The sequence below is a fragment of the Entelurus aequoreus genome, linkage group LG02 (genome assembly GCF_033978785.1).
Source record: "Entelurus aequoreus isolate RoL-2023_Sb linkage group LG02, RoL_Eaeq_v1.1, whole genome shotgun sequence".
Lineage (NCBI taxonomy): Eukaryota > Metazoa > Chordata > Actinopteri > Syngnathiformes > Syngnathidae > Entelurus > Entelurus aequoreus.
In genome coordinates this window covers 80,936,821-80,962,230 of record NC_084732.1, presented here as the reverse complement: position 1 = coordinate 80,962,230, position 25,410 = coordinate 80,936,821, and the positions used below count along the sequence as shown (strand labels likewise).

The 25,410-nt window shown below is 38.0% G+C and overlaps 1 protein-coding gene and 1 long non-coding RNA gene across 4 annotated transcripts in view; one reads left to right on the top strand and one right to left on the bottom strand.

The window, feature by feature from the left end:
- LOC133639735 (C-Jun-amino-terminal kinase-interacting protein 1-like) overlaps positions 1-25,410 on the bottom strand; it is an 89,830-nt gene that overhangs the window by 25,502 nt on the left and 38,918 nt on the right. For all 3 annotated transcript variants that reach the window (XM_062033321.1, XM_062033332.1, XM_062033327.1), the window contains exon 3: positions 9,911-10,165. In XM_062033321.1, the coding sequence (XP_061889305.1) occupies positions 9,911-10,165 (255 nt within the window). The remainder of the gene's footprint in view (positions 1-9,910; positions 10,166-25,410) is intronic.
- LOC133639751 (uncharacterized) overlaps positions 1-25,410 on the top strand; it is an 83,198-nt gene that overhangs the window by 30,434 nt on the left and 27,354 nt on the right. The gene's annotated exons all lie outside the window — the stretch shown is intronic.

Sequence of the window (25,410 nt, the reverse complement as noted above, 5' to 3'; positions counted from 1 at the left end):
GCATTCTCAGGGCATCGCATCCATTGCAAGTGGACTGTTTAGTTTCTCTTAGTTTTGCCTCATGCTCACAGACTTACTGGGAATTGGTCAGATCGAGTCTGTGGGATTGGTGCCGGACCCAAACTATTTATCCTCCACATGCGCTGGCAAGAATGGTTATGGTGTTAGTTTAATTCAAACATGCAAACAATTTACAATACCATACATCACATTTCCAGTTTGTCATTACAACATGTCCAAAAAGGAATAGGAAAAAGCAGAACTTTTGGTTTCAGAGCAATCTCTGTACTAAATCTGTAACACAAACGGTGAGTAAAAATTGTATAAATAAGCAAGTAATAAAATTAGTAAGTAAATAATACTACTACTAATAATAATACATAACAATAAATACAGTTGTCATAAATAAATAGTTAAGTAAGTTGTGATTCACATAATGCGATTAATAATATTATCTCATTTTTCAATAAGGTTCAAGATGTTGATCAGGATTTTTCTTCTTAGTACTTTGTAAACACTTGGAGTTTGAACAGTTTCTTGAACTGGATACTATTAATACTTTTTTTATTAACCCATTCCATTATATAATTCCACATAATGATGTACTGAAGGTCTTACAGTAAATGTTGTACGTGCATATTCATATTTTTTCCCGAAGTTTACAGTTCTCTTTTGTTGAGAATAATTGTTGTACATTTATGGGTAGCAGGTTATAGTTTGCTCTGCACTAGGGCTATCAAGAGAATATATTTTTAAATCAGAATAACCACACTCCAGAACTGTGATTAGTCATGAATTAATTTGGATTATTATTATATGATTAAAATTTGCTGAAGAAAATACCCCAATATTTGTATACAAATGTTATTTGGTAGTCAGAATGTCAGACAGGAAACATTTTTTAAATGATTTACTGAACTGCAAGTATAGTAAGAATTAAGTCTAGATTTTAAAAGTCTTTGTAATAATATTGCAAAGGTACTGTTACTTATCTATAATGTAGTAAACACACTCAAACAACTTAACATAGTTCACCATTTAAATCTGCATTAACTCTTCTTTAGTTTAAATAGGTTTTGAAACAAACAAGCTTGTTTACCTTTTCAGACTACAATGTTGAAATTTTTTTTTGGTACAATGCGATCCCAGCTCGATTACTCACAGGTGACTTATGTTCTCCAGTAAGCAAAATAAATTCACATTTAGCCCGTAGTTGCAACTTGATGCTCTTGTTTGTATAGTACAGTTGCTTCATCCTTGCTGTAAGTGTGACTCTCCAAGGTATTGTACTTCTTGCAGGATTTGGTCCTCACAGATGTTAAGTGGTTTACATGTGGTTGGCTTTCCGTTTAGCAACGACAGATGTTTAACCTAACTGTGGTACTTCTGTTGAAAACATTGACGCAGGTAAATCGCGAGCGTAGTGTTGTCTTCTGCTTGTTGTCAATGTAGCATTCATGCTATCGACGCCATCCTCGAGTATGTGTTTTGCTTTAAGATGGTATTTGTAACTTGACGTGCACCAATGATAAGAACGTTTGTCGCTGCAACACCAACAAAGTACTACCGTTTCATTTAAAGTTCTCTTTTGAAGTGAAATTGGCCGCCTCTCATCAGACCGTGTACCAATGCGTGCGTCTTAATCTTCATTTACTTTTGATAAGGTGACCATTTATTTTTATTAATCACATGTGTTGACAGCCCTACTTTGTACACAATTTTAGTTGTTTGCAAATGCACCAAATCATTGAAATTCAATATTTTTGAATTAATAATAAAAGGGTTTGTATGTTCTCTATATCCAAAATAATGTATTGTTCGAACTGACCTCTTTTGTAATACAATTAAGTGAATGAAGTGTAGTTTTGTAGTTATTTCCCCATATTTCTACACAATAACTCAGGTGTGGTAACACTAACTAATAGTAGGTAATATGTAGTGATTTTTGGTCCAGTACATATTTTGCTTGATTCATTATTAAAGCATTTCTCTCATTTATTATTACACCCTAAAATCAGATGTATTTCACCCTTTCAATGTTTACTCCTTCTTTGTATTTGTGTTTGACTTTCTCTTTTGCTGTTACCGAACAGCATTATTTAAGTTTTACTGAGTCTCTTTTTGTCAAGCCATCTTTTTAACTTGTTCATTTCAGTGTTTCCCATAAACGGCCAAGATACCTGTGGCGGTGGGGGCGTGGCTATGGGCGTGGTCACCATGACATCATCGAGTAATTTGCATAATTTACTACAATGATATGATTTTCTCTAAAAAGGCTCAAAAAATGTATACTTACTAATTAATAATAACAGTTTTGTTTTACACGTCCATCCATCCATCCATCCATCCATTTTACAATATAATTACAACACTTTATGTACATATTTATATACAGATTTGAACAATAAGTTATTCACTGAAATATATTTATTAATTGTGGTTCTTACAAAAAATATATCTTATAAAATATAAAAGCTAAAATGTCTCTTAAAGCTCTGCCCCTTTAATTAGTGCATACTAAATAATTTAAATTTACTACTACCACCATATTATTTACCAGCAACATGAAGTGAAACAGAGGCAGAGGTGTCCATCTAAGTGGCCTAGTGGTTAGAGTGTCCGCCCTGAGATCGGTAGGTTGTAGTTCAAATCCCAGCCGAGTCATACCAAAGACTATAAAAATGGGACCCATAACCTCCCTGCTTGGCACTCAGCAACAAAGGGTTGGAGTTGGGGGTTAAATCACCAAAATGATTCCCGGGCGCGGCGCCGCTGCTGCCCACTGCTCCCCAAGGGGATGGGACAAATGCAGAGGACAAATTTCACCACATCTAGTGTGTGTGACAATCATTGGTACTTTAATCTTTAATCTTAATCTTAAATAAGGCAAAAAGAGAAGTATTCTACACTTCTCTTTTGTAAAATAAATCTGAACAGCCTATATGGGCATCTACATCAACTAAATGATTTGCCTGAGAAGCTGGACAGGACAAAAAAAAAAAAAAAAAAAATTAAAAAATCTATTTGTGGCGGACGTAATTATTTTGTGGCGGGCCGCCACAAATAAATGAATGTGTGGGAAACACTGCATTTCTTCTGTAATTATTTGTATTAGACTGTGCGTGTTCTCTCCTGAACAAAATTAAGTTGTGTCATCTGCACATAGTACTAACTCTAAGTCCTCTTTAACTTTACAAATGTCGTTTTTATAGAGTTTGAACAATTAGGGTCGCAGTATTGATCCCTGGGGTATGCCACAAATTATATTTGGCACCGTAGACGTGTGTTCACCTATCTTCATCTATTGCTTCCTGTTAAGTAGCTTTTTATCCACTTCAAAATCTTCTGATGCCATACCAGTCTAATTTGTTAAGTTTGATTTTGTATTAATTGCGTCAAATGCTCTAGTTCAATCCATTATCACTGAGTGGTTGGGTTTCGTCTTTTGTGGTGACACCTCTGCCAGCACAACAATAGTCGTTAGGATGGAACCACTCTCGTTAGCATTCCCTTCAGTTCTATCAATGGTCAAATAAGCACCTGAAGGAGACTATCATAACCACTTCTTAATCAGATAATGGTGATTTTATTGAGTAGAAAGTATGTGATCACAGATGAGCTGAAGTTTAAAATGCATATAAGACTCGTACAAACGTACTTAAAACAAATGTGTTGCAACCAGATGGGAGATTAGCAGGACTCAGGATTAATCCTGATATCATGTTGGTCTTTCTGTCTAGTGCATTTACTCAAACAGCCTTAGAAAGGCCAGACGGCAAAAATAAAACCTGCCATGTAGGTCTGATTTTGAAAAACAACATTTACTTACTAGAGTAATGACATTGAACAGCACCAAATGCAGGTGACAGGCAGAATAGTCATTTCCACAATGCCACTGCGGTGAGAATCTCTGGTTGTTTAACCATGAAGTCTGCCAAAAGATACAGAGCTGAATGCCCAGTTTACATTTTTTTTTCATTCACTGACCTGGAAACAGTCACCCAGTTCCCTGTGTGCCTACTTGCAACACTGCGGCACTCTGAATAATACTAGCGAGAAAGCATCGACACGCATTCTTGCGTAATCACCTCAAGCGAAGCGGTTAAAAGTTTCTACAGCATCAGTTCCTGTATCTGTTAGCATAGTTATACTACAATTCATTCTGGATTTGTACTTTTTCAGCCAATACTAAAAGGAAACTGCAGTTTTTTTGGAATGTTGCCTATTGCTCACAATCATTATGAGAAACAAGAACACATGTTTTTATTTTTATTTTAAAGATGATTAAAAAAACGCTTGAAAGATACAGCTAATGGCCATCACCGTTGTAGCCTTCAAAGCCCTCTAAAACAACTTCAAAACCTTCCATCAAACATTTTATGTACACACTGCAAGTCTATATATAATGTAGTAACAGACCTGTTCATAACAACTTGTAATATGTACAATATTTACCGTATTTTGGTAATTTTAATCATTTCCAGGACTAATTTCTTCCACGCATTGTTTTCCGTTTCCATAGCACTCCCGACTTATGGCAACAACTGTTTTCTACTTACTGATACAAAGGCATGTGTGTTATAATAATGGCAGAATTTGCATAATACAAAGAAAGCGACTACTTTTGGTCAAATGAGGATTCACAACCTTATCTTTTTGAACATGAATATAAGGAGGATGAACTACTGCTTATAGAAGCCAGCACAAAGAAAGGGTTAGACATTGCGACGTTGTTAGCTGCATTGCTAGCCACCAAGAACGAGACAATTTTTACAAGTTAGAATGCAAAAAAACCCAACTTTTGTCCACTTGTCTCTCACAATGATTGTGAACAATAGGCAAAATTCCCAAAAAATGTTGCAGTTCCCCTTTAAGGGTGAGTTACATCTGTTGTTTTGGGATAGGATAGAATAAGATATGATAGACTTTATTTATTCTAAAATGGGGAAATTATGTGGTTGCTGTGCAGATTTAAAAACAAAATAACTATTAATGACATTAAAAAAGTACTACCTTTTCATTGTCCATTGCTTCTCTATGTTTGATCTCGCTTGTGGCTGCGGCACTTATGATGTGGCCCGACGTTAACACGCGACGAGCGTATATTTGTGCCATTAAAGGAACTTATTGTGTTACGTTTAAAAGCTCTAATAATAATTTAACAATCTGTTTATTATTGTGGTTGTAGCTTACAGGGGTGTACAACTGCACTGCATCACCCTGAGGTAGTGTACCACAAGTTTTCCCAAATACAGTCGTGGTCAAAAGTTTACATACACTTGTAAAGAACATAATGTCATGGCTGTCTTGAGTTTCCAATTATTTCTACAACTCTTATGTTTTTGTTTGTCACAAAAAACATTCATGAAGTTTGGTTCTTTTATGAATTTATTATGAGTCTACTGAAAATGTGACCAAATCTGCTGGGTCAAAAGTATACATACAGCACCATACATTATCAATTTATTTGTAGAAAAGTTACAATCAAATCAAATTAGCTTCATGGCATTGCCTCTTAACTTCATGTGAGTGTTTATGATTGACGACACCTGTTGACTTCTCTGAGCCCATTTACCGGTAAATAGGGCTCATGTAATGCAGTCATTAGACTCGGTTACAAACGCGACAATGGGAAAGTCAAAGGAACTCAGCACAGATCTGAAAAAACGAATCATTGACTTGAACAAGTCAGGAAAGTCACTTGGAGCCATTTCAAAGCAGCTTAAGGTCCCAAGAGCAACTGAGCAGACAATTGTCCGCAAGTATAAAGTGCATGGCACAGTTTTGTCACTGCCACGATCAGGAATAAAAACGCAAGCTATCACCTGCTGCTGAGAGAAAATTGGTCAGGATGATCAAGAGTCAACCTAAAGCCACCAAAAAGCGAGTCTGCAATGCATTGGAAGCTGCTGGAACACAGGTGTCAGTGTCCACAGTCAAACTCAAGACAGCCATGACATTATGTTCTTTACAAGTGTATGTAAACTTTTGACCACGACTGTAGCTTAACATGTAAACAAACTATAGAATAGAGTTGTAGTTCTACGCCACTGCAAAATGGAATGCGAGACAAAACCAGAAGATATGAGATTCACTACACATTTCTATGATTGCAGACATCATTTCTGACACAGTAATACCTAAGCAAGTGTCTAGTAAGTAAAACTAAGTGACAATGCAGGGGAAAGGATGACTTCCTGAGAGCAAGCAATTATTTCCTTCATCCTTTCTAGTCCTGACAGTTTGAACAAAGACCGGAAACTCAGAACAATCGCACAGCGGCATTGACAGCCATTTTTCCACCTCAGGGAAAGTGGACAAATGTAACACAGTGGCTCATGTTGACAGCCTACAAGCCTGGAGGAGTGGGTGTAGAATCACCCACAAGATGCATACACACTGTTGCATCATCATGGAGACTTCTCAATGTGACATGGATAAAGTATGAATACATGTTAAATATATTCTAAATATATATTCACAATATATATCAATGGGTGGTTATAGATCCTGTCGGACTCAAAACAATGCAATAATTTCAAACCTGAGGCTATTTCAAAGCAAAATGGACATGGAGCAGCTGAGTTTAGCAAGGATAATTGAGTAGAAGTATTTGTATTTGAAACATACGTATTCAGAGACAAAACCTTTTGCACAAACTAAAAGCCAACCAATATTTTCTGCGATGTTTACCAAATCATGGTTTACAATGTACGAAAAACATATTATTGAACATCTGTTGAAGATATGTTCCTCTAGAGTTGAGACAAGCTTAACCAGAAGTTTAAAGCTAACATACAGCACAAAACAGTCTAAAAAAAGATACAGTAGCACTGCGTTCCACAACCGAGCTCGTAACTCGAAACACTCGTTTTTCAAATCAGCCCCGCCCATTGAAATGAAATAAAATCTGTTTAATCTGTGCTTGGCCCTACCAAAACATCACAATTTTAACCTTTCGAAAAGAAAAACAAAACTTTTGGATAGGAAATATTGTTTGAACAACTCTACAAATGTACTGTACTACAAACAACTACAGTAGTTTTATGAAATAATTTAATAATATTGTTCAGCTTTTGCCTTGAGGAGCAGACTCCTACAGGCTGCTTTTCCTTCATGTAACGATAGGAACTAGAGAATGAATGTCGGCTATGAGAAATCAGCGTTGACAACAAGTGATATATTTGTCTGTGTCCCAAAGATAACGCTCGACCACACAGTTTGTTGAGTCAGTAATTCTCAATATTTTTATGGATAAATGTTCGTTGTTTGCCGTGGAGGCTGGCCGCAGTTCGTGTGATGGGGAGTGACGCTGAGACAGGGCTGACTCGCCGAGTAGGCTGCTAACCATTGTGAGTTTTTTTTAATGGTACGTTTCTCCTCCGTCGCACAGTGCTGAGGATTGTGTCGATCTCTGAGCGGCGCTCAAATGTGCACGTCAACTGTTAAATCAATTCTTATGTAAATGAAGCAGAAATAGCAACGTGTAACAATATATTTTCTCTTTATAGCTCAAACCCTGTGACAAATACTACTTTAACCGATAGTGAAAGTGCTCGTAACACAAAATGATGCACCCAATTTAAAGCATAACAAAAAGCAGAGCGACAGCTCGTGTCTCAAATGACTTGTACATTAAAGTACACGCAAGTTGAGGTACCACTGTATTTGCTATTGTTATTATTCTTTAACTCTATTAATTTACTGTGTTTTCCGGACCATAGGGCGCACCGGATTATATGGCCCACTGCCGATGAATGGTCTATTTTTGATCTGTTTTCATATATAATGCGCACCGGATTATAGGGCGCATTAAAGGAGTCATATTTTTTTTTTTTTCTAAATGTAAAACACTTCCCTGTGGTCTACATAACATGTAATGGTGGTTCTTTGATCAAAATGTTGCATAGATTATGTTTTACAGATCTGACAGTCGCTTCAGGATGCGCCGTTTTGTGGGCGGTCTTATTTACGTGGCTCACCTTTGGCAGCGTCTTTTCTCCGTCATCTTTGTTGTAGCTGTGTAGCGTGCAAGGACGGGAGTGGAAGAAGTGTCAAAAGATGGAGCTAACTGTTTTGATGACATTCAGACTTTACTTCAATCAATAGCAGAGCAACTGGAAACAACACCGGAAATGTGTCCCGTGAAAAAACGGGACATATTTCTAATAACTAAAGTTCCTTGGGTGAATAATGTAAACTTACTACACCGGTATGTTTTAGCGCTTTCATGGTGAGTTTACTGACAGATATAAGTAAGAACTTTATACTAGAAATGGCAACAGCGGAGGATGAATGTCCCATAACAAGAAGATAGAGAAAAAGAAGAAGCTTATCGACTACGGTGTCGGCAAAGACTACAGAGGCAGGCGCGCGTAATTTTTCAGGATGTATGCAGATCCTAAATACAGAATAGCACCAGAAGGTAAGAAAAGTTGCTTTTGCATAATATTGCGAAACAAACCGCCAGATAATATGTCTTACCTTATACACACACCATAATTATTCTCGTATGTTGAAACACATCAAGCGGTGCGGCTTCATAGCTTACCAAAGTCGTACTAAAACATTTTGATAGATTTTTGAGCGCCGTGTGTAATGTTCTATATTTTCAATGGAACATATAACATGTTGGTGTAGTTTACTTGAGTCATCTTGCCATCATAGTGCAGCCTACACTTATCTCTTATGTTTGACTGCCATGTACTGGTCACACTTATCATTACACCATGTACCAAATAAAATAGCTTCGAAGTGGGTAAGCTCAACCAAACTTATTCCTTACATTAGGCGCACCGGGTTATAGGGCGCACTGTCGATTTTTGAGAAAATAAAAGGATTTTAAGTGTGCCTTATAGTCCGGAAAATACAGTAATATCATGAAAGTAACTAATTCCATCAAACAGTATAAAGATAAACCTAATTTTGTTAATCATTATTTAAGGTCCAAACTACTAAAATCTTATTTCAATATTTGTTGACGATGTTTTGAATTTTTTGCCATCACTGACTGACAAAATGCTGAGCGCGAGCGATGACGGAACACATTAATCAGATGACCAACAACATGACTTTAATGAGCACTTGTTTCACACTTTGACCTCCACGTTGTAGATTACATTAGCTTGTCCACAGAACACCCGGACTCATTTTCAAGCTGGGCAAAGTTGAAGTGTGCTGATGACATCTTACTAATTATGTGTGACGGAATACAGATAAGATTAGCACAAATCGCTACAGGCTGAAATAATGTTGATTCTGTGGGTTGTCAGATCTCATCACTCAGATCTGTCTGTGTGTCCATTGACACACTACACTGCACATTTTAAGGAAATAAATCATGTAAAGGACCTATTTGCTGGCTATAGCTGTGGATGAGATAAGGAGTTCAAGCCCATTCCATAATAAGCGATGACGCCAGCTAAAATTACCCTTTTTTTTTTAAACAATTTGTTACAACAACCTTCATACTAAACTGTTAAAACCTGGAAGTAAAAACTCAATCTGATCCCAATTGCCTGTCCAACTACAGGACCCTTTCGACGAACCGGCCACAGCAAAGATCCATCCTGGATTGACAAATAACCAACACCATAGTCACATACCCTCACATGCTCATGAACTGTATATGTTTGTGTACTTGTGAGGATGCTGCAAACACCATACGCGATCATCCGTACTAAATTTAGAAATCATAACACAAGCAAACAACACGCGTCACGCATTCTGACACAAACAAACGCGACAAACAAGCAGAAAGAACAAAATAATATCTTGACAAAGGAGTTTGTTGTTCAGCCTTGTGAACACAGCCTCTCAGGGAAAATACAAATAAAATTGATTCACTTGATCATCTTCACCAAAAGATGATAATCTTCCACGCTTGTGTGTATGTAGGAGATGACTCTACCTGTGTTCGTGGCACAATTGGAAAGAGGTTAAGGGTTGTGGGTCTCTTGGGTCGGTAGGTATCCATGGTAACCGGTAGTGTCGGGTCCTTGGTGACCGGCGGAGGTGCGATGGAGGCCTTGCAGGACTCCTTGTCGCCGCGGTAACCGTCGGCACCGTCAATAAGGTCCAAGTGGAGCATCTCAGCCTGGAACTGACCGACGGCGCCGAGCTCTGCCCTCCCCGGCCGGCTATTGGTCCCTCGTCTCACGTGGCCCTGCAGTGATTGGAAGGCACATCCTTTCAGTTGTAGCCAAGATAGAGAAACACATAGAGAGAGAGAGAGAAAAAGCGTGGATGTGATGAGGAGACCGAGCCGGCCAATTAGAAGCTTCTCTCGCTTTGGCTCGCAGCACTCTCACTGCCAACACTGAGCTGCTTAGAGCCCAAAGGCAGCCGAGGATATTCTATGGTCAGGATGTACACCCACCCACCCTTCTACCCCTTCCTTGACACTACTAATCAGTGTTCAGCAGCACAGCTCTGCTTTTATTTTCTTCAACATACACAGATGGGACTGGGTGATGCTTGGACTTGGCCGAATAATCCTCACTAAGTTGCCAGTTGCTGGGCAGCACTATTAAGACGGACATTTTAGTTATTTTAAAGCAGTCAAAGATGCATCAGTCTTTCGAAATATTTATGAAAAAAAAAAGTCTGAAAATGTAATAATGGTTATACAGTAGGAAGAGAGAAGAGTGATAAAGGTGATTCAATAGCTTCAATGTTCCCAAAGCAAAATGTCATCTAGTTTCCCATAAGGGGAAAGCTGACTGTTGCTCATTTCAAATAACCTTCAAATCATATTAAAGCTTTCAGGGACTGTCTACCTATATGACAAGTAGGGTTCGGTCCAATACCAGCAAAATGATCTCAGCTTGCATCTAAAGTCTCCCATGTAATCTCCGATACAAGTAGCGTTTTTGCTTGTGTAAAGTTGGACAACCAGTTCACATCTAAATGTCCTCCAATAAGTCGAGGGGTTCTACCTCATTCATATATATAATTTATATTTATTTATTTATGAAAAGAGACATTTTTGTTAACAAGTTAAATGTGTTTAATGATAATACAAACATGTTTAACACATATAGATTATTTTCTTTCATGAAGACAAGAATATACATTGGTGTATTACCTGATTCTGATGACTTGCATTTAGAGATGTCCGATAATGGCTTTTTTGCCGATATCCGATATTCCGATATTGTCCAACTCTTAATTACTGATTCCGATATCAACCAATACTGATATATACAGTCGTAGAATTAACACATTATTATGCCTAATTTTGTTGTGATGCCCCGCTGGATGCATTAAACAATGTAACAAGGTTTTCCAAAATAAATCAACTCAAGTTATGGAAAAAAAATGCCAACATGGCACTGCCATATTTATTATTGAAGTCACAAAGTGCATTATTTTTTTTAACATGCCTCAAAACAGCAGCTTGGAATTTGGGACATGCTCTCCCTGAGAGAGCATGAGGAGGTTGAGGTGGGCGGGGTTGGGGGGGGCGCGGTTGAGGTGGGGGGCGGGGGTAGGGGGTAGCGGGGGTGTATATTGTAGCGTCCCAGAAGAGTTAGTGCTGCAAGGGGTTCTGGGTATTTGTTCTGTTGTGTTTATGTTGTGTTACGGTGCAGATGTTCTCCCGAAATGTGTTTGTCATTCTTGTTTGGTGTGGGTTCACAGTGTGGTGCACATTTGTAACAGTGTTAAAGTTGTTTATACGGCCATCCTCAGTGTGACCTGTATGGCTGTTGACCAATTGTGCCTTGCATTCGCTTGTGAGTGTGAAAAGCCGTAGATATTATGTGACTGGTCTGGCACGCAAAGGCAGTGCCTTTAAGGTTTATTGGTGCTCTATATTTCTCCCTACGTCCGTGTACACAACGGCGTTTTATAAAAAGTCATAAATTTTACTTTTTGAAACCGATACGATAACTTTGAAACCGATACCGATAATTCCTGATATTACATATTAAAGCATTTATCGGCCGATAATATCGGTAGCCCGATATTATCGGACATCTCTACTTGCATTGATTGGAATCAGACAGGACTCACAGTAGTGCTGATAACGTCCGAATTTTTGAATGGAGAACATTTTTTTCTGTCCAATACCACATAAAAGTGGTTTGTTTTTGGCATCTTATTTGTCCAGCTTCCATACTCGTTTTTATACACTATACAAGAAATACATTGGTGGCAAACTCTGTAGCTTGCTAGCTTGTGCACGCTAGCTTACTGAGACTCTTATTTTGTTAGCGCAGGCAGGATGAAGCCGGGCTTTTATTGTGAAGACAGGAACTGCGCAGGTACAGCGCGAGAGTCTGTTGAAATAAAAAAATATTTCTCCCCTTCCTGTCGGTCATTTTTTCTTAATAATGACCTCGGAGCAGCCAGCGTCATCTCCCAAGACCCTCGGGTGCCGTGAATGTCAATCAAGTGACGAAAGTGACGTCTTGTTGAAGACTGATAATCAGTAATTTTTAGGTCTATTTTTATAATGCCTGGCTGGCGATCAACTGACACACCCTCCGCTATCGACCGGTAGCTTGCAATCGACGTAATGGGCACCCCTGTTGTAGGATATAAGGCTACTAGGAGCAAGCGGCTACACACAGCAAAGCACACACTAGCAAACAAGGTAGACATGGGTAACAGGTGGCCTGAATGAAACAATATTGCAGTCTAAAACCGTGGATGTACTTAGGGCTGCAGCTATTGATTCTTTTAGTATTCGAGTAATCTATCGATGAATTATTTGTCTAATCAGATAAAACATTGCATATTGTAGGGAAAATTGTTGAAATAAACTACAATTTTTCTGCTTGGCATAACCTTGATTGTTTTTTTCTAATAAATGCATAACAACATTGAAATTACACTTTTAACATCTGTGCATTGATTTAAAAAATTACAACTTTCTTCATTACTGCTCTAATGTGCGCTCTATTGCAGTGTCTGTGTGGAAACTATGTCCACCTATTTAAAGTTCCAGAGCAATTCACTCAGTCATGATGTTATCATTTTATTAGATACACTATTCAAACGATTAATCAAAGCAACAGGATATAAATTAAAGCTTTTTTCTAATTCAATTAATTGATTTGATCAATTAATTGTTGCAGCCCTCGATGTAATATAGTTCAACTTCTTGTAGCTGAAGTCATTTTGTTGTTACACCACAAACTAGTTGAATGAATTACAGCTATTTTCAATTATCAATAGTTAGTTGTCAATTATATATTTCTATTACACCTTTTAGCAATTAAAGAACAGGTTAGCATACAGTACATTTCTGTGTGCATAATCAATAATTATGTATATACAGTCTTGTGTTGTCCGGATACCAATAGTTTGGTACCGGTACCAAAATAATGTTGATACTTTTCTAAATAAAGGGGACCACAAAAAATTGCATTACTGGCTTTATTTTAACAAAAAATCTTACAGTACATTAAACATATGTTTATTATTGCAAGTTTGTCCTTAAATAAAATAGTGAACATACAAGACAACTTGTCTTTTAGTAGTAAGTAAGCAAACAAAGGCTCCTAATTTAGTTGCTGACATATGCAGTAATATATTGTGTCATTTTCCATTCTATTATTTTGTCAATATTATTAAGGACAAGTGGTAGAAATTATGAATTATTAATCTACTTGTTCATTTACTGTTAATATCTGCTTACTTTTTATTTCAACATGTTCTATCTACACTTCTGTTGAAATGTAATAATCACTTATTCTTCTGTTGTTTGATACTTTACATTAGTTTTGGATGGTACTTTTCAGAGGCGGTATAGTACTGAATATGATTCATTAGTATTGCGGTACTATACTAATACCGGTATACCGTACAACCCTAATACAGTCTTACGTTTTCATGACAGTAATAGACATAAAAACAAGTTTTAAAATCAGTATACAATATGCTAACAGGGCAAAAAGTGTATGAATATGTATGAATTTGTGAATGTGGCAAAAATAGCTTACTTAAAACATCTGTCAATCAGACAAAGACTGGGAATACTTGAGACGTATGATGTCATTTACATAAATGTATGCAACAGTATATAAAATATATATTGTAATTTTGCAGTGACACTATCAAATCCTTTAAAGGCTCGTTTCCTTCCCTTCAACAATTTCAAAGTGAAAATCAATAACTGCTAATGCAACTCGCTTCTGGTCTACTTCTTGGTGTTTTATGGCCTGAATTTACAGCTGGCCCCTCTAAAGGAGCACTGCTCTGTTGCTAGGAGACAAGTGACGATGAGGAGGTGGATGAGAAACACATGCTGCTGGTGCCCTGACGACACAGCAGTACTATGATGCTGTGCTCTCGTCCAATCGGAGAAGCCAGAGAAGGGGAAATCTCACAATCACCCAGTGTTGCTATAAGACAGTCCACCCTGATGACTCACCGATCAAATAAATCACAACTATCTGAATTTAAATCGAACCTCATGGAATTCCCAGCCATGTCTTACAGATTGTAGCAAAAATGTTTTTCATTTCAGTAAATCTGTGGTAATATTGCAAAATAACTAAACACCCATAGTGCATGATGCGTGTACACAAACAGCATCCCAATGAAGTATGCACCATAGTAACAGAATCACGAGCCTTGTCTGATGTTTGTTTTGATGAGGCAGCGTCCTTTCGGTTACAATGAGTGGATGAGATGACGCGAGCAGTATCCATGGGGGCAGTGTTCGCCATTCTGTGTATTTACAGCTCAGACACATGCGGGAGGGGAGTGATGCAACGATCACATTCCGGCAGTTTCTATTGTCACCTCGTCTGTTTGGAAACTATACTGTATTCAACCCCACCCTGACACAAACAAGAACAGCGAATCAAACCTATTTATTCCCTCGTTCACCTACACACTGGCTCAAGGTGGAGGACAGAGTTAAACAACTTGCACTGAGCCTAGTCTATAAAATCCGCTACACCTCCCTGATACTGAAGTACATGTCAAACTACTTCCTTAACGTAAATGACCGCCATAACCGCAACACCAGGGGGAGCTCCACTAACCACGTTAAACCCAGATTCCGAACTAACAAAGGTCTCAACTCATTCTCTTTCTATGCCACATCAATGTGGAATGCGCTCCCAACAGGTATAAAAGAAAGGGCATCTCTATCCTCCTTCAAAACCGCAATAAAAGTTCACCTCCAGGCAGCTACAACCCTAAACTAACACCCTCCCCGGATTGCTAATAATCAAATGTAAACAATCAAATGCAGATACTTTTTCTTATGCCTTCTGATCTCTCTCTCTCTCTCTCTCTCTCCACTACTTGATGTCCATATCCTCTCCCCCCTCCACACCCCTGATTGTAAATAATGTAAATAATTCAATGTGATTATGTGTGTGATGACTGTATTATGATGATAGTATATATGATAGTATATATCTGTATCATGAATCAATTTAAGTGGACCCCGACTTAAACAAGTTGAAAAACTTATTCGGGTGTTACCATTTAGTGGTCAATTGTACGGAATATGTACTTCACTGTGCAACCTACTAATAAAAGTCTCAATCAATCAAAAAACACACAGAGATACATCAAATCATGTTATCGGTGTATGTCTCTGAGGACCATCATCATCCTCATATTGCAATCTAAGCCTGAGCTATTCATCATTAAAGCTACATGATTGTGACCACATGCACACAAATCCAGATTGATTGATTGTCTGTTATTGAAGTCCCATCTTTGTGCTACGTGTTTGTGTTAATCAAGCTGAATAATATAAAAACTAGAGATGTCCGATAATATCGGACTGCCGATAAATCCTTTAAAATGTAATATCGGAAATTATCGGTATCGGTTTCAAAAAGTAAAATGTATGACTTTTTAAAACGCCACTGTACACGGACGTAGGGAGAAGTACAGAGCAGTTGCGTATCCCAGTCATACTTGCCAACCCTCCCGATTTTCCCGGGAGACTCCCGAATTTCAGTGCCCCTTCCGAAAAATCTCCCGGGGCAACTATTCTCCCGAATTTCTCCCGACTTCCACCCAGACAACAATATTGGGGGCATGCCTTAAAGGCACTGCCTTTGCGTGCCGGCCCAATCACATAATATCTACGGCTTTTCACACACACAAGTGAATGCAACGCATACTTGGTCAACAGCCATACAGGTCGCACTGAGGGCGGTTGTATAAAAAACTTTAACACTGTTACAAATATGCGCCACACTGTGAACCCACACCAAACAAGAATGACAAACACATTTCGGGAGAACATCCGCACCGTAACACAACATAAACACAACAGAACAAATACCCAGAACCCCTTGCAGCACTAACTCTTCCGGGATGCTACAATATACACCCCCCGGCTACCCCTCAAACTGAGTGCAGGCTGTGAAGATTATGTATTTTATGTGAGAGTTATTACTCCTGTTTATTTTTGTTGGCCTAACTATTGCACTTAACCACTAGGACAGGGGTCGGCAACCCGCGGCTCCGGAGCCGCATGCGGCTCTTTGACCACTCTGATGCGGCTCAGCTGCATACTTGCCTCAGCTGCATACTTGCCGACCCTCCCGATTTTTCCGGAAATATCGCGTGGCAAATATTCTCAGATTTTCACCCGTACAACAATATTGAGGGCGTGCCGTGATGGCACTGCCTTTATGGGCGTCCTCTACAACCTGTCGTCGCGTCCGCTTTTTCACCATACTATCTGCGTGCCGGCCCAGTCACATGTTGTATGCGGCCTCTGCTTACACACGTAAGTGACTGCAAGGCATACTTGGTCAACAGCCATACAGGTCACACTGAGGGTGGCCGTATAAACAACTTTATCACTGTTACAAATATGCGCCACACTGTGAACCCACACCAAACAAGAATGACAAACACATTTCGGGAGAACATCCGCACCGTAACACAACATAAACACAACAGAACAAATACCCAGAATCCCATGCATCCCTAACTCTTACATTATACACCCCCGCTACCACCAAACCCCAACCCCCCCAACCCCGCCCACCTCAACAGACGCACGGGGGGGGGTATAATGTAGCCCGGAAGAGTTAGGGGTGCATGGTATTTGTTCTGTTGTGTTTGTTGTGTTACGGTGCGGATGTTCTCCCGAAATGTGTTTGTCATTCTTGTTTGGTGTGGGTTCACAGTGTGACGCATATTAGTAAGAGTGTTAAAGTTGTTTATACGGTCACCCTCAGTGTGATCTGTATCGCTGTTGGCCAAGTATGCCTTGCAGTCACTCATGTGTGTCTGCAGAAGCCTCATATAACATGTAACTGGGCTGGCACGCTGTATGTACAGGTTGTAGAGGGCGCTAAAGGCAGTGCCAGCACGACACACCCTTATTATTGTTGTTTGGGTGAAAATCAGCAGACATTCGAGAGAATAGTTACCCTGAAATTTGGGAGTCTTCCGGAAAAATCGGGAGGGTTGGCAAGTATGACGCTGTCCAGCGCCATTCATTAAAAACTTGCGGGCCGCACTAACATTACATGTTCATATTAAGGTGCGGGCCGCGTGTCTGAGACCCCTGGTTTATACATAGCACAAAGCAAAAAAAACTTTGTATGCAGTGTTATTTCATTTTAAATTTAAAAAGAGTTTTGTGGCTCCCATTGTTTTCTTTAATTTGTGAAACGGGTCAAAATGGCTCTTTGAGTGGTAAAGGTTGCCGACCCCTGCACTAGGAGACGTTGTTATAGAAGAACAAAGATTAGATTAGACTTTATCTTCATTAGCCAAACTGCTTTGTGTTTTATATTGATATCGAAAAGTAAACACCATGTTTTGTTTACATTACTTGTGGGTTTTTTCATGTCATTTGTAATTTCTAATACTTAAACTTTAACTTAAAAAACACCTCCCTCTATCAAAATGTAAAAATAAAGATAAAGGCATCATGTAATGAGAAAAAGCTGACACGTTGATACTATTAATGAACAAAAAACTAATATTTGTCTTTCAATGTATGGATAACATTTATCGAGAGCCTTTTTATTAAACATTACAAATTACATGATGGCGTCACGTTCACACCTTACCCCAACTCTGTTTACCTAAAATAATCAATATTCGTGATTTCAATATTGATATAACTTATCTTAATTATTATTTTGCCCATAACCGTGCAGCCCTAGGTATAAGACTAGATCTCATACATGAACACTATTTTTATCTATATGGACAAAAAGTGCAGTTATGTCTTACGGACATCAGGTGCCAGCTTGCAAAATTCTTACATTTGTTTTATTGTTTTAATGTCCATAATGTGCTATCATGCACAACTTTCCCACTTATATTATTTATTTATGTTATTGTTGGGTTTTTTCTGCCATATTACTTTGTTTATAATGCTTGTATTGCTTTCATATGCACATTACATTTCTACTTGAGGTCCATGAAACAAGAGTTTATATCTATAATAATATTTCTTCGGCAAAGGAAATCATTTAGGATGTGTTGTTTGTGTTTGTTTTAAATACAACTTGGTTAAAAGTTTAAGTACTTTTTGAAAATGTTGTGCACATTTAAAAATACCACGACAATAATGACCATTTTGGTCACAATAACCGTGATAACAAATTTCCATACTGTGACATTCCTAATGATAATATATTAATAAGTATATATATATATATATATATATATATATATATATATATATATATATATATATATATATATATATGGAGTTTATTTTCATCTACACTACCATTCAAAAGTTTAGGGTCACATTGAAATGTCCTTATTTTTGAAGGAAAAGCACTGTACTTTTCAATGAAGATAACTTTAAACTAGTCTTAACTTTAAAGAAATACACTCTATACATTGCTAATGTGGTAAATGACTATTCTAGCTGCAAATGTCTGGTTTTTGGTGCAATATCTACATAGGTGTATAGAGGCCCATTTCCAGCAACTATCACTCGAGTGTTCTAATGGTACAATGTGTTTGCTCATTGGCTCAGAAGGCTAATTGATGATTAGAAAACCCTTGTGCAATCATGTTCACACATCTGAAAACAGTTTAGCTCGTTACAGAAGCTACAAAACTGACCTTCCTTTGAGCAGATTGAGTTTCTGGAGCATCACATTTGTGGGGTCAATTAAACGCTCAAAATGGCCAGAAAAAGAGAACTTTCATCTGAAACTCGACAGTCTATTCTTGTTCTTAGAAATGAAGGCTATTCCACAAAATTGTTTGGGTGACCCCAAACTTTTGAACGGTAGTGTATGTCTGCAAAAATAGCGGTGACATTCTTCTTCAAGATATATGTTAATTTTCAGTAGATAAATCATGATACTTCTGGGGATGTGGGACGTGGTTTCATTTGCAATCTGGGAACGCTTCCACAAACAAAAATAAAGTAGGTTAAAAATGTGACTGTGGAGGAAAATTTAGACCTAAGCATATCCAATGCATGTTATCCAGACCATGGGAAATTGTTTTAAATGTAGATTATAATCATCAAAGGTCTCATTTTATAGTAAAGTAAAGCAGGCCCAACCTGTCTGGGTTGCTGTATCCATCCTCTGTGGTCTACTCCATTATTGACAATACAATCTGCTTCCCAAACCCTCTGGGAGGATGAGCTCAGTGATGAGGTCACCACTTTGGGCCAATGTGTTTACAGTGCTGTACTCTGGTTATAACCCCTTTCACTTCTAAGATTCTAAAACTGTACCAACCCTTCATACATTATTAAACGGATCATTGTTAAAATGGTGAAATATGACTGGGAAGCGAAGAACACCTGTCTGACCCAGTGAAGTCCTCAGCCTTATGTTTTATGACTAATCAATACAATGGTATTCTGTCTGCACATTGGGATCGATCAGAGACTCACTTGGTAGAAGGGCTACTGTATTTTTTCATTCTGAATTGCAGGTGGCAGAAACATTGGCAAATATTACAAAAGTAAGAGTAGCAAAAATGAACACGGTTTCATTAGTTTTTTTGTAGTGCTTACGGCATCACATGGTCATACAGCACCACTTAGGGGATCTAAAAACTAAGCTATTGTCATTGTTGTGGCTCATAAAACAGTTACCAAAATAATGAATGAGGGTGACTGGTAACATGTATCAATTAGGGTTGTCAAAAGTATTGTTACTTCGATACCAAGTCGATATCAACATGTAAAAAAAAAATACTCTGCTCTACAACAGACCTCATACACGATGCACTTTAGCGACTTTATTACTATATTTAGTGAGTAGAAGTACGTATTAAAAGGGAAAGAGAGGTGTGTCTTGTTTCATGCATTTATTAAGTAATCAAATACAAGTTTTCAAGAATGTCTTTTCAGTTTGAATGAGCGGAGTGTGCATTACCAGAGCGTGCAGAAAACCTCTACACTTTTACAATTTAGATACACTCTTTTGTCGTTGAGCAAAAGAGTTTACTTATTTCACCAGGAAGGCAAAGTGTGGCCTGGGGACCATTTGCTGAATGCACCTCTTTTTTATGGGGCCTTGGCACATTGTGGAAATAAAGTAAATAAAACTAAGAGCAAAAATTGAAAAATAAAGCAAAAAAGGCTTATCATAATGAGAAAAGGCTGATACTAGTAATGAATACAAATGCAAAGATTTTCAATTCAGATAAATGGTTCAGCCTTTTTATTAGCCTAGGTCAAAGGTTGGCAACCCAAAATGTTGAAAGAGACATATCGGACCAAAAATAAAAATAAAAATCTGTCTGGAGGCGCAAAAAATGAACAGCCTTCTATAAGTGCAGTGTTTCCCACACATTCATTTATTTGTGGTGGCCCGCCACGAAAGAATTACGTCCGCCACAAATATTTTTTTTAATGTATTTATTTTTTTGGGCCTGTCCAGCTTCTCAGGCAAATCATATAGTTGATGTAGATGCCCATATAGGCTGTTCAGATTTACTTTACAAAAGAGAAGTGTAGGATACTTCTCTTGTTGCCTTATTTGTATTTGACCACTAATGTTTTCTGTTTATTTGTTACTGACTGTGGCAGGACACCTCTGCCTCTGTTTCACTTTATGTTGCTGGTAAATAATATGGTTGTAGTAGTAGGCTAAAGTTAAATTATTTAGTATGCACTAGTTAAAGGGGCAGAGCTTTAAGAGACATTTTAGCTTGTATATTTTATAAGATATATTTTTTGTAAGAACCACAATAATACATATATTTCAGTGAATAACTTATTGTTCAAATCTGTATATAAATATGAACATTAAGTGTTGTAATTTTATTGTAAAATGGATAGATGGATGGATGGATGACGTTTAAAACAAAACTGTTATTATTAATTAGTAAGTATACATTTTTTGAGCCTTTTTAGAGAAAATCATATCATTGTAGTAAATTATGCAAATTACTCGATGATGTCATGGTGACCACGCCCATAGCCACGCCCCCACCGCCACAGGTATCTTGGCAGTTTATGGGAAACACTGAAGTGACATGATGAAGTCAACACATGATATAAGTGTCTATATTAGATATTTTCGCCTACTATCAAAATGACTATGTGTCGCAGGCTGACACAAATCTTCGTTGACAGAAATGTTGAAATGTAATATTTATTCTACACATTTTTACTACATTGGAACCATTAGTAAACCGCAGGCTTCTCAGGGGTGAGATAACTCCTGGAAACTACTGGCTCAGAATGGCCAAAGGTATAAATATGTGTGTCCAAGTTTACAGGAAATGGTGGGCTGTCTTCTTTGACTGGATTTATTACAATCTTTGCAAGCTGGGTTACGTTTGCTGTGGTCTATAACTGCACACAAAACACTATCAGAAATGCAGGCAATATTACATACAGATAATGTGTCATGAGACATGTAAATATAGATTAAATACACAAAGGACATAAGTAAAGGAAATTAAATGAGCTCAAATATACCTACAAACGATGATGATGCAATATGTACATACAGCCAGCCTAAATAGCACGTTATCATCGATTAGCCTGCAGCCATGCAGTGACCAAATATGCCTGATTAGCACTCCAACAACCTTTGTGGAGTGACCAGAGACAGCATTAAAACACTTTAATGCTGATGACCAGAGACAGCATTAAAAGATTGGTGGACAAAATTAGACAAAGAATGAGTGGCATAAATCAGGTCTTTCTCTGGCATCTTTGAAGACGTTCCATGTAAACAAACTACGGTGAGTTCAAGGACCGCCAAAATGATTAGGACAAAACGGCGCTCGCCAAATACTCTCATCAGAGAATCATGTTTAGTATAAACAGTGGGATATCTAACAATTAGGGGGGTTTGTGTCATGTTGTCCTCCTACAGAAACCTTATTGAAAACAAAAATATATTTTTCCCCCATCTTTTCTATTTTAGTACATATTTGAAAAAGCTCCAGGGAGCCACTAAGGCGGCGCTAAAGAGCCGCAGGTTGCAGACCCCCGGCCTAGATCATTACAAATGGCATAATGATGTCACGCTACCACCATATTGAAAGAATGTTAAGAACGATAGTTTGTTTAATATACTTGAAGACTTCACACCACTGCTGTTGTCTTTAGAATGTAAAATAATTTACTATTATTATAATTTCTGAACATACTTATGAGCACAGTATTGTGTTGTTGTTTTTTTTTTGCCTTTGCCTGCTGCTGTTCTTCTTTGAATTTATAATTACCTCTTGGCATCTGATACCGCGATTTGAATTTTATATACTGTATTTTCCGGACTATGGGGCGCACTTAAAATCTTTTTTTTTTTCCTCAAAACTTGACAGAGCGCCTTATAACCTGGTGGGCCTAATGTACGGAATAATCCTGGTTTTGCTTACCGACCGACCTCAAAGCAATTTTATTTGGTACATGGTGTAATGATAAGTGTGACCAGCAGATGGCAGTCAAACATAAGAGATATGTGTAAATAAATAGACTGCAATATAGATAGATAGATAGTACTTTATTGATTCCTTCAGGAGAGTTCCCTTTATAATGGCAAGATAGACTCAAGTAAACAACACCAATATTTGTATGTTCCATTGAAAATATAGAACATTACACACAGCGCTCACAAATCTATCAAAATGTTTTGGTACGACTTTGGTAAGCTATGAAGCCGCACCGCTTGATGGATTGTACTGTGCTTTAACATACGAGTATTATTATGGTGTGTGTATAAGGTAAGTCATTATCTGGCATTTTGTTTCACATTATTATGCAAAATTAACTTTTCTTACCTTCTGGTACCTGCTGATCTGTATTTGGGATCTGCATAAATCCTGAAAAATTATGCAAATCCGCCTTTGCAGTCATAAGCTTCTTCTTTTTCTCTATCTTCTTGTTATGGGACATTCATTCCCTGCTGTTGCCATTTCTAATATAAAGTAGTGTAAAGTTCTTACTTATATCTGTCAGCAAACTCGCCATGAAAGCGCTAAAACATACAGGTATAGTGAGTTTACATTATTCACCCAAGGAACTTTAGTTATTAGAGTTCTGGTCGGCCAGTTTTTCACGGGACACATTTCCGGTGTTGTTGTTTCCATATGAGGAGATGCTGCTCCGTTATTGATTTAAGTAAAGTCTGAATGCCATTAAAACAGTTAGCTCCATCTTTTGACACTTCTTCCACTCCGTCCTTGCACGCTACACCGCTCAACAAAAATGACAGGGAGAAGACACTGCCGAAGGTGAGCCACGTAAATGAGACCGCCCACAAAACGGCGCATCCTGAAGCGACTGTCAAAAAGCGACTTGAAGATGATCTGTAAAACAATCTATGCAACATTTTGACCAAAGAACCACCATTACATGTTATGTAAACCACAAGGAAGTGTTTTACATTTAGAAGAAAAACAAAATGACCCCTTTAATGCACCCCATTTGCATGAAAACAGACCTGACTAGACCCGCTCATCGGCAGCGCGCCTTATAACCCGGTGCGCACTACGGTCCGGAAAATACGGTAGTAAAAAAATCTATCCACACAAAATGACTTGAGTGACTTTTGCATTGTCATCATCTTTCTACAGCAACAAAATTATGTTGTTTTTTTAAATCAAAATGCTCATCTGCTATCATAAATGACTCAGGGGCAGAATAAGCTTCAACCCTCTCGTTGCCTTGGTTACAGGAGTAGAAATGGAATCTATAGCTGGTGGAGGAGGAGGTGTTGATGGGTTCAGAGGGAACAGAGCTGAAGAGATCTGACAGAATAATCACCTCAGTGTACCCTCTCTCTCTTTCTCTCTCTCTGTCTCTCTCGCTCTAACATTAAAACATTCAATTTAAAAAAATAAGAAAGAAATGTGCAGGTCTCAACTTGCTGTGGCAGCCTTCAGTGAAATAATGAACAACCCATAAACTCCTGAACATTAATTATTAAGTTAGACAGGATGCAGTGGGGGTTACATATGCTCATCAAACACTTTTCACCAGATGTCTCTTTTCCACTGGATCAGATCCACTGCCCCTGGCATCTTCCTGCCCATGGCAAAACAACGCAGGGAGGAAGTACGCCACTGAGCGCAGTTTTGGACAGAATACCCAACTTAACTGTGGCAGCTGATTTTTTATATGTTTAAAAATAAACACAAGCACCTAAAACGGCCATGATGTAGTACAATGAAAGCTTCTGACATAAGTGATTTTCTAGACTTGGTACATTTGGGCCAGGCAACCTCACTGAACTGCGCCTGAGGCTAATTTAGTGAATGTCCTGGATCATCATTTTGTACTCACAAGAATGGTCCGGTAGTTTCCGTATTCATCTCATACTGCAAGTCACTCGCCTTCCAATGAGCTATAAATGACAGACCCTGAACCCTATTGTGTTTCAAGGGTACAGGTACAGTATGTTACCTTGATTATTACTGTACATCAAGAGTGCCCAAACTTGTTTCCACTAAGGAGCACAGACTGACAAATCAAAGGATGCGAGGGCCATTTTGGCATTTTCACCTTCAAAACCAGTGCAATATTTTTGATGTAGTGTTGTCCCGATACCAATATTTTGGTACCGGTACCAAAATGTATTGCAATACTTTTTGGTACTTTTCGAAATAAAGGGGACCACAAAAAATTGCATTACTGTCCTTATTTTAACAAAAAATATCTTACGGTACATTAAACATATGTTTCTTTTTGCAATGGAAAAACGATTTAGTCCTTAAATAAATAAAATAAAATAGTGAACATACTAGACAACTTGTCTTTTAGTAGTAAGTAAGCAAACAAAGACTCCTAAATAGTCTGCTGACATATGCAGTAACGTATTGTGTCATTTTCCATTCTATTATTTTGTCAACAATATTAAGGACGAGTGGTAAAAAATGGATTATTAATCTACATGTTCATTTACTGTTAATATCTGCTTACTTTCTCTTTTAACATGTTCTATCTACACTTCTGTTAAAATGTAATAATCACTTATTCTTCTGTTGTTTGGATGCTTTACATTAGTTTTGGATGATACCACA